The sequence below is a fragment of the Scyliorhinus canicula genome, chromosome 7, assembly GCF_902713615.1.
Source record: "Scyliorhinus canicula chromosome 7, sScyCan1.1, whole genome shotgun sequence".
In the NCBI taxonomy this organism is placed as follows: domain Eukaryota; kingdom Metazoa; phylum Chordata; class Chondrichthyes; order Carcharhiniformes; family Scyliorhinidae; genus Scyliorhinus; species Scyliorhinus canicula.
The window spans coordinates 454,545-465,153 of NC_052152.1; the positions used below are offsets into that span (position 1 = coordinate 454,545).

General features: G+C 50.2%; 1 protein-coding gene across 3 annotated transcripts in view; it reads left to right on the plus strand.

Moving 5' to 3' along the window:
- Positions 1-7,903, plus strand: part of LOC119968581 (heat shock transcription factor 2 binding protein) — a 156,456-nt gene extending 148,553 nt beyond the window's left edge. For all 3 annotated transcript variants that reach the window (XM_038801207.1, XM_038801209.1, XM_038801208.1), the window contains exon 8: positions 7,414-7,903. In XM_038801207.1, the coding sequence (XP_038657135.1) occupies positions 7,414-7,616 (203 nt within the window). In that variant the 3' untranslated portion in view covers positions 7,617-7,903. The remainder of the gene's footprint in view (positions 1-7,413) is intronic.
- Positions 7,904-10,609: the final 2,706 nt, after the last annotated feature.

Sequence of the window (10,609 nt, forward strand, 5' to 3'; positions counted from 1 at the left end):
TCACATTTTTCTTACCCGTGTTAGTTTACTTTATTGTACAGAAAGGTTTATTTTGTCTTTCTTTTAATTGATCCTATATACATTTCGCCACACTCTGGATCGGTCTGTGGTTCCTCCCCCTACCCTTGCCCCCCCCCCCTCCCTTGCGCACTCCCTTGTCCCTTCCCCCCTCCCCTGTTGGCTTCAGCTGTGCATTGCTTTACCCCCCCCCCCTTCTCTTTTCCCCACCTTCTTTCCATCTTCCACCTCCCCCTCCCCCTGGGTTGCGCAGTCCTTTTGTTCCTCATCTATCTTGTTTTTTATTCGTAACTTTTTTCTTGTTGCTGGCCTCGAACAGTTTTGGATCTGGACAACAAACTGCCCCCAAGTATCTAAGAAGCCTTCCCCTGACCCTCGGGTGGCATACTTAATCTTCTCCAGGTAGAGAAATTCCGAGAGGTCAGCGAGCCAGTCTGCAGCCGTGGGTGGTGCTGCCGATCGCCAGCCGAGCAGAATTCTCCATTGTGCGACTAGGGAAGCGAAAGCAAGGGCGTTGGCCCCCTTCCCCATGTGTAGTTCTGGCTGCTCTGATACACCATAGATTGCCACGGGCATGGCTTCACCGTCACCCCCACAACCTTGGACATTGCCTCGGAGAAGGCTGTCCAGAACCCAGCAACATGCCCAGGACATGTGGGTGTGGTTGGCCGGGCCCCTTTGGTACCGTTCACATTTATCCTCCACCTCCAGGAAGAACCTGCTCATTCGGGTTTTGGTCAGGTGCGCTCTGTGCACCACTTTGAGCTGCATTAGGCTGAGCCTTGCGCAGGAGGAGGTGGAGTTAGCCCTACTCAGTGCTTCGCTCCAGAATCCCCACCCTACCTTTGTCCCCAGTTCGTCCTCCCATTTTGTCTGGTCTTGTCCAGTGGTGTTCAAGCTCTGTCCAGTAACTGTCCATATTTTTTCCCACATAGCCCCCCCTCCTTGCTGCTTGTGCCTATCAGGTCCTCTAGTAGTGTGGTTTCTGGGGGCCCGGGATGCTCTACTGTCATCCAGCATGGCTGGGGGGAATCTGTGATTGCCGCAGATGCGGGCCATGGGGGACATTTTAGTTCGCCCAAAGTGTTGTCTCAGTTGGGCCCATGTTCTCAGCATGGCCACTACCACTGGGCTCGTTGTGTATCTTGTTGAGAGTGCCAATGTAGCCAGGGCCTGGAGGGTCGTTCCTTTACAGGAGGTCTCCTCCATCTGTACCCACTCTGTGACGGGTTTGTGTACCCATCCCCTCACTCTTTCTGCCGTTGCTGCCCCGTGGTAGTATTGTAGGTTCAGTGAAGCCAAGCCCCCTTTGTTTTCCTTCTTTGCAGTGTTGATTTGGGAATTCTCGGATCTTAACCAGCCCCCTCCCCGCCTCCCCGTCAATACACACGCAAACGCCATGATTAAACTGTCTACATTTTGGAAAAAGGCCTTAGGGATGAAGATCGGTATGGATCTAAACAGGAAGAGGGACCTTGGCAGTACGTTCATCTTGATCGTTTGCACTCTCCCCGTCAGGGACAGTGGGAGTGAGCCCCACCTTTGCAGGTCCTTTATTAGTTCCTCCACCAGGCTGGTCAGGTTCCAGTTGTAGATCTGTGTGATGCGACCATCAATTCACACGAGACGGAGAGTTGAAGTGAACAGTGGCTTTAATCAGCTAGAACTGTGCCTGCCTGCAAGTGCTCTGCACTGAGAGAGCCACCTACAGGGCAGCAGCTCGATATACCTCTCCCAAAGAGGCAGAGCCCACAAGGGCACCAACATGATACAATACGGTGTAATACAATACAATGGTCCAAAGGTGGAGCCCACAAGGGCAACAACATAGTACAATGCAATACAGTGGTGAATGGCTGCCATAATACATTCACCAAATTGTGTCCAGTCTCTGGCTATCTGAATCCCCAGGTAATGGAATCTGTTCTGGTTTGTTTCAAACGGGCGCCCCTCCAGCTCTGTCCCTCCCCCATTTGGGTTCACTGGGAATGCCTCACTTTTGCCCAGGTTAAGTTTGTAGCCCGAAAAGGTTCCAAACTACTTCAAGATCTGCAGTATTGCCTTCAGTCCCTCCTGTTGCTTCGAGACATAGAGGACCAGGTCATCTGCATAGAGTGAAACTCTCTGCTGTCCGTCTCCATTTCGGATGCCCGTCCAGCTTTTCGCATCCCCAAGGCTATCGCCAGGAATTCGATCGCTAGCGCGAACAAGAGTGGGGACAGGAGGCAGCCCTGTCTTGTTCCTCTCTGTAGCTGTAAGTATTCAGAGCTGGTGGTGTTAGTTCTGACGCTCGCTTTGGGAGCGTTGTACAGGAATCTCACCCACACTCCTAGCGCAAAACGTTCCAGTACCTCGAGGAGGTACTTCCATTCGACTCTGTCGAAGGCCTTTTCTGCATCCAGGGAGACGATCACCTCTGGTGTTCTCTCCCGGGGGGGAATCATTATTACGTTCAACGGCCACCTAATGTTCACTGTGAGCTGCCTACCCTTGACAAAGCCCATTTGGTCCTCTGCGACTACCTCCAGTACGCAGACCTCCAGCCTTTTGGCCAGGATCTTTGCGAGTATTTTCGCGTCCTCATTCAGCAGTGAAATGGGTCTGTATGATCCCCATTCCATCGGGTCTTTATCTTTTTTTGGGTATCAGTGAAATTGTGGCCTGCGCGAGCGTGGTGGGCAGACTGCCCCTTGCCAGTAAATCCGCGAACATGTCCCTTAGGTGTGGGGCCAGGACTGGCGCAAATTTTTTATGGAAGTCCGCCGGGAACCTGTTGGGTCCCGGTGCCTTTCCCGCCTGGATACGTGGGTTTAAGTAGGGCTCGGCACAACATTGAGGGCCGAAGGGCCTGTTCTGTGCTGTACTGTTCTATGTTCTATGTACATGGAGCTGATGCTCTCCGTGATTTCATCCAGATCTATTGGTGCTTCCAGCCGCCCCCTTCTGTCTTCCCCCACAACCGGTAGTTCCAATCCGTCTAGGAACTGTTTCATCCCCGCGTCCTTGTTGGGGGGCTCGGAGGTGTACAGTCCCCGGCAGAAGGTCTCAAATGCCCGATTGACCTCCTTTGGTTCTGCTACCAGTCTGCCTTTGCTATCCTTAACCTGCGCTATTTCCCTCGTGGCTGCCTGCTTTCTCAGCTGGTGAGCCAATAGGCGGCCAGCCTTGTCTCCGTGTTCGTAGAAGGTCCCCCGTGTCTGGCGGAGTTGGTACACTGCTTTCATAATGGATAGCAGGTTAAAGTCCATTTGCAGCTTTTTCCTCTCCGCCAGCAGCTCTACGGTTGGGGCCTTGGAATATTTTCTGTCGACTTTCAGAATGGAGTCCACTAGTCGCTTCCCGGCCACCTTCTCTTCCCTATCTCTACTTGCCTTGTAGGCTAAGATCTCTCCTCTAGTCACAGCCATTAGTGCCTCCCAAAACGTGGAGGGTGAGACCTCCCCATTTTGGTTGTTCCTAACGTAATCGCCTATGGTCCACGATGTTTTTTTGGCAGAAACCTTGTCGGCCAGGAGGTTCGCGTCTAGCCTCCATGTGGGGCGCTGGGCATGCCCTGTCTCCAACTTCACATCCATGTAGTGTGGAGAGTGGTCGGAGATAACGATCGCGGAGTATTCCGCTCCCGTGATCCCTGGAAGCACCGATTTCCCCACTGCAAAGAGGTCGATACGGGTGGCCATGGGTCCATCGCCCCCATCTGCTCCATAAAAACTCCCAGTTCCCTCGCCATGCAGTCTTTTTCCCTATCCTGGGTTTGATCGGTCGGTCAGTGGGTCCTGCACGCAGTTAAAGTCACCCCGCATAATCAGTCAGTGTGTCTCAATGTTGGGGATTTCCACCATGGTCTTCTTTATGAATTCTGTGTCGTCCCAGTTTGAAGCGTACACATTTACCAGTACCCCCGGTGCCCTTTTCAGGACACCGCTGACCATGACGTACCATCCCCCTGGGTCTGTAACTGTCTTGGTCTCTGTAAACCTCGTCCTCTTGTTGACTAGTATTGCTACCCCCTAACCCTCGTCCCGTAACATGAGTGGTACGTCTGTCCCACCCAGCCCTTCCTCACCAGCAGTCGATCCTTCTCCCTCAGGTGCGCCTCTTATAAGTAGATTATGTCGGCTTTTAGGCTTCTCTATAGACTCTGGATCTTTTCACTGGGCCGTTGAGTCCCCTTACATTCTAGGTAACAATCCTGGAGGGGGAATTTCTGATCCCCCGTTCCTCCGGGATCACCCATACTTACCTGTTGGACGAGCTCCTACACTCCGGGGTTTCCATTTGTTCGGGGCCCATCCAAAATGGCCACGGTCGCCGTTCTCACCATGAAGTCGGGCCCCAGAGCTCCGGGGTTTCCCTTTGTCCAGGGGTCACCCAACATGGCCACCAACTATGTGTCCGCCACGTGGATGCGCCCCTGAACTCCGGGGTCTCCCTTCGTCCTGACGCCCTCCCGAGTGGCTGTTTGCGACATCATTTTGGTTCCTCCTCCTGCTCCATGCTTGCCGAGGCCTATGTCTGTTCTGTTTCTCAACCTCAACCTTACCTTTGCTTCTTTTTTGTCCTGCGCTCCCCCCAGTCCCTCTTCCCCCCCAGACCGTGTCCCTCTTTCCCCCCCACCCCGTGTTCTTCCTTCCCTTTGCCCACCCCCCCCACCCCACCCCCCGGTGTCAGGCGCTCCCTCTCCTCTGAGAGGTGCGCTGCGGTCGTCCTTTCTTTCTGCCCTCCTATGTTGGCCCTCCTCCCTAGTACGGTGGCTCCCCTCCCAGTACTTGCCCAGCTCTGGCCCTGCCTTACCCTCCTCCTTCCACCCCTTCTCTCGCCCTCCTGTCTGCTTTTCTCACTCTCGCTCCCCTTGCTCTGCTCTCCCTCATCACATTGAGGGAAGAGACGAGCCCAAAAACGAGGCAGCAGTCCCGCGTAAAACAAAAACATATGCATAAAGTTCATGGTATTATTGTTTCTGTTTGCGGTCTGTCCTCCGCTCTTTGTTTCGATCCTTTTTTCCTGCAGCTTTCATCATTGTTTCGATTGTTCCTCCCCTAATTTGTTTGATTTAACAAACTCATCAGCCACCGCTGGGGTGTTAAAGTACAATTCCTTGCCCTTGAATGTTACCCAGAGTCTGGCCGGGAATAACATCCCAAATCGTATCCCACTTTTGTCGAGCGCTGATTTTGCTCTATTGAACTCAGCCCTCTTTTTTGCCAGGTCCACCCCAATGTCCTGGTACACCCTTATCTTATTCCCTTCCCACAAACACGATTCCAACATCTTAAGATTTTTCACCAGTCCTGGAACAGGTGTAGCTTCACGATAATCACTCTGGGCTGCTTCCCGGCTTTGGGCCTGGGCCGATGCGACCTGCGTGCCCTGTCCATTTCTGGGGGATTTGGAAAGCCCACTAGCTTGCTCAACATTTGGGCGATGTACCTCATTGGGTCTCTACCCTCTATCCCCTCTGTCAGGCCCACTATTCTGACGTTCTGCCGTCTGGACCTGTTTTCCTGGTCCTCCACTTTCCCTCTTAGGCTCCCCTAGACCGTTACAAACCTTCTCACCTCGGTTTCCAGAGCTACGATCCTGTCTCTCTGGTCAAGGCAGCTTTTTCCAACTCCAGGATTGTTTTCTCCTGTGCCTCCACCTTCTTTCCCAGGCCTTCTATACTTCGCTGCATTGTGTTTGCCGCCTCCGACATCATCTCCTTCATCAGCTACATCCTGATCACCTCCTTCATGTCGTTCAACTCCCTTTTCAGCACGCTTCTCCATTCTTCTCCCCTGTGCGGGAGGATAATGATCTCCTCATCCTGTTCCTGCTCCGCTGTTCGGTTAGCCAGCTTTTCCCCCTTCTGGTTCTCCTGAACCTCCGTCTCGCCTCGTGGGGCTGTCTGTCTGCGCGCCCGCAGCTCCTGCCCCTTTCCTTCGCTGCTGCTCCTAATATCTCGCTGTCCCCTCTGTTTGTTATTGCCAGGCTTATTCCTTTTTTGCATCTTTCGCCTTTGGCTGGGTTTTGGTAGGCTTTTTAAGCCGAAATTCTCAATAAAGTGCCTTTGTTGGGTTCGTTTGGGAGGAGAGCCACTTGATGTGCGTCCATTCAGCACATCGCCATCACCGGAAGTCCCCAGAGCATATTCTATATCCTTTTTACCATAGCTGCTTCTTCCAAATGGTATTCAATATGGTGGGGCTTGTTAGGCCCTTTCAGAGGGCAGTTCGGAGTCCACCACATTAGTGTGGGTCTGAAGTCACATAGAGGCCAGACAGCGGGAATTGAACCCGCGCTGCTGGCCTTGTTCTGCATCACAAACCAGCTGTCTAGCTCACTGAGCTAAACCAGCTCTAAAGAGCATTAGGCAATCAGTTTGTGTTTTTACAACAATCAGACAACTTTATGCTCATCATTTCTAATATTAACCTTTTATTTCAGATTTATTTGATTTCTTTTTTGAAGTGTTCGATACATCGGGTTGGATTTTTGGTGCCCCCAGGCAGTGGCTTTGCTGCGAGGGTGTGGGGGCTGTAAATTACCATGTGCTCTGTGCTGACCTTCCCCCCACTCCACTGTAACTTTATCAGTGGCTGGTGGTGGGAGGTGGGTGCAGCCTATGGGCCAACTGAGGCCCTTAGGTGGCCAATTCAAGTCCACTTCAGGGACTCATTCTATTGGCGCTGGGATTTAGCCTGCGGCAAGATGGCCTGCTGCAAGCACGAGCTCAGCTCGAGAGCTTGATGGTGGTGGCTGTCTGCTTCTCAGGCCCCGAGGACCCCACTCCAAGTCATCCACTCACCTTGGATTCCCACCACCACCCACCCCCCTGGCCGGTCTACCTCTTGTCGCCGCACAGCGCCCCACCCCCTCACCTCCCCCTTTGAGATCTTCTAACCTGGCATTGGTGATAAACAGACTTATTTCTGGTCCCAGCTCCAGCACAGCACAGCTTTCTGCAGACCTCACTGCAAAGCATCAGTGGCCACCACTCCTCGTGGCACTGCCAGCCTCTGATTTGCTAGCAATTATCTGAGGCAGACTTTCTTTAGGGTCTGGTTTAGCACAGTGGGTTAAACAGCTGGCTTGTAATGCAGAACAATTCCCATACCAGCCTCCCCGAACAGGCGGCGGAATGTGGCAACAAGGGGCTTTTCACAGTAACTTCATTGAAGCCTACTTGTGACAATAAGCGATTATTATTATTATTTTGCTGAGGGGCAGAGGTCGCACCTCAAGCCAATTAATTTTCTTTTGGTACATCACTGCCTGCCAACTGGGGAGGGGTTTGCCCTTGGGTGGGGGCAGGACCTACACCCCAACATAAAATCAAACCTATTGTAACTTTTAGCAACATTTACAAAATTAGCAATAATGCCGCTGACCACTAATACTGTTTTTATTCATTAGATCCAGATGCAGAAGTTTGTCTCCATGTTCTGCGGCTCATTCAGTCTCTGATCCTTGAGCCAGAGGTTTTCTCCAGAGTGGCAACCCAGATCCGTGAATCACTGCCAGAGCAGCGCATTCGAGAACTTAGCAGCAACCGTAACCCAGATCTCAACAACATAGCAAGTGAGCTGCTGGAGGACATGAAAATGCTTAATATTTGACAAAAGCTTGTTTTACCTGTGCCATTAGTTTTTTCTGCAAAATCTATTCACATTTGAAAACATTGTTTGGAAAATGATTGGGAATCTCGGTTTCATTTGTAAAATGCAAAATATTAGAAACTGCTATAGCAAGTATTTGTCAAGCCAGATATGGTGGCTTTATGCCTTTGGATATTCAAAACGAAGACAGCTTTGATTCAACACACCTTTGAGGTGAATGTCTTTTGCAGAAATAAATACAGATGCTTTCTATAAATTTGTTCAATAAAACTTTGAAATTAGTGTTACATTTTCACAAATTTCCAGTTCATTCTCCACTTTGGTTGAAAATCTAATGATGGAGAAACATGTTAGCCCCAAAATACACAAAACTGGCGAATTTGGGATGGTGGAGTACAAAGAACATAAGAACTAGGAGCAGGAGTCGGCCATCTGGACCCTCGTGCCTGCTCCGCCATTCAATGAGATCATGGCTGATCTTTTGTGGACTCAGCTCCACTTTCCGGCCCGAACACCATAACCCTTAATCCCTTTATTCTTCAAAAAACTATCTATCTTTACCTTAAAAACATTTAATGAAGGAGCCTCAACTGCTTCACTGGGCAAGGAATTCCATAGATTCACAACCCTTTGGGTGAAGAAGTACCTCCTAAACTCAGTCCTAAATCTACTTCCCCTTATTTTGAGGCTATGCCCTCTAGTTCTGCTTTCACCCGCCAGTGGAAACAACCTGCCCGCATCTATCCTATCTATTCCCTTCATAATTTTATGTTTCTATAAGATCCCCCCTCATCCTTCTAAATTCCAACGAGTACAGTCCCAGTCTATTCCAACGTCTCCTCGTAATCCAACCCCTTCAGCTCTGGGATTAACCTAGTGAATCTCCTCTGCACACCCTCCAGTGACAGTATGTCCTTTCTCAAGTAAGGAGACCAAAACTGAACACAATACTCCAGGTGTGGCCTCACTAACACCTTATACAATTGCAGCATAACCTCGCTAGTCTTAAACTCCATCCCTCTAGCAATGAAGGACAAAATTCATTCGCCTTCTTAATCACCTGTTGCACCTATAAACCAACTTTCTCTGACTCATGCACTAGCACACCCAGGTCTCTCTGCACAGCAGCATGCTTTAATATTTTATCATTTAAATAATAATCCCGTTTGCTGTTATTCCTACCAAAATGGATAACCTCACATTTGTAAAGATGAGGGGCACGATTCTCCGCCCCCCGCGCCGGGTGGGAGAATAGCGGGATGGCCTCCCGACATTTTTCACGCCCTCCCACTATTCTACCCACGCCCGACCCGTGCCACGAATCGCCGCTCGCCGTTTTTTACGGCGAGCGGCGATCCTCCGAGGCCGATGGGCCGAGCGGCTGGGTCTTCACGCCCGTTTCAACACGGCAGCAAACACACCTGCTCACTGCCGTCAGGAACCGATTGGCACGGCAGTACCACGGCCGTGCCAAGGGGGGCATAGGCCCGCGATCGGTGCCCATCGATCGCGGGCCGTGCGTCCGTAACGAACGCACTCTTTTCCCTCCGCCGCCCCACAAGATCAAGCCGCCACGTCTTGTGGGGTGGCTGAGGAAAAAGACGCCACCTTCGCATGCGCGGGTTGGCGGTGTCCAACCTGCGCATGCGCAGCTGACATCATTGGCTGCGTCAGCCGGCGTGACGCTTGACGTGCGGCCTTGACGACCGTCGTCAAGGCCGTAACGCACGGTAGCCCCGCCTGGGGGGGGAGAATCGGCCCCGGAATTGGGCGTGAAGGCTGCCGTGGGTCACGTGTATATCGCCCGAGAGATTTCTGAAATCTTGCAGAATTTCAGCTTTTAAATAGTGAAATTACACCCTTAATTTTTTTTTTTGCAGTCAGGAAATAGTCTCAAAACAACCTTGCCTAGATAAATTAATATTCAAAAATTAATTTGACATCTTACCCCTGCTGCCAGTTCAGGCTGATACATTTTTTATTTATTATATGTGTTCTTCATTGAATCAAGCCTGAATGAGAGCTCTTGCTAAATACGATAAAATGAAGATATTAATTTGCAGGCTCTGACACAGTACAATTAGCTATGCAGGAGGATGGAGCAAAGCCTGAGTCTTGTTTGATTGCAGTGAATTGGCACAGTTTACAGTGGCAGTAGCTTAGCTTGTAAGCCTCAGAGAGATCGGTGTTGTTGTAAGGCTGTTGTGAAAACCAAGCTGCTGAGTGAGTTGGGGGAGGGTAGCGTTGGGGAAAAGGACACGTGTGAGAGAGTCTGGCGTGAGGAGAGGAGCTGATTTTGTATATGGTGGTGGAAGAGGGGCTTCAGTGAATCTTATGTCACTTGAGAATAAGGAGAGCTTGGCTGAAATCTAAATGAGCGTATAAAACCTTTACAAAATACTTTAAAAGCTTATATTTTCATATTTATATGATGTATTATGTGTTGATTCATAATATGCAAACTATAATAATTATGTACTATATCTTGCAATGCCGCTTTATTGCTGTTTTGATTTTTTTATAGATCCTGGGATCATGACTAACATCCTTGCTGGTGGGTTTGCTAGTGCTGTTGGGAAGAGTTTAAACTAGTTTGGCAGGGGGAGGGGACGCAGACTGATAGCAGAATAGTGACACAGTATAACATAGAAAAGCAATCAGGTCAGAGAGAATACAGCAGTAGTAGGTTTCAAGGAAGTAAGACCATGCTGGATGGCTTCTACTTTAATGCCAGGAGTATTAAAGGTAAAACGGATGAGTTAAGGGCGATGATTGACACGTGTAATTATAAGCTATCACAGATACATGGTTGAACATAAGAACTAGGAGCAGGAGTAGGCCATCTGGCCCCTCGAGCCTGCTCCACCATTCAATGAGATCAAGGCTGATCTTTTGTGGACTCAGCTCCACTTTCCGGCCCGAACACCATAACCCTTAATCCCTTTATTCTTCAAAAAACTATCTATCTTTATCTTAAAAACATTTAATGAAGT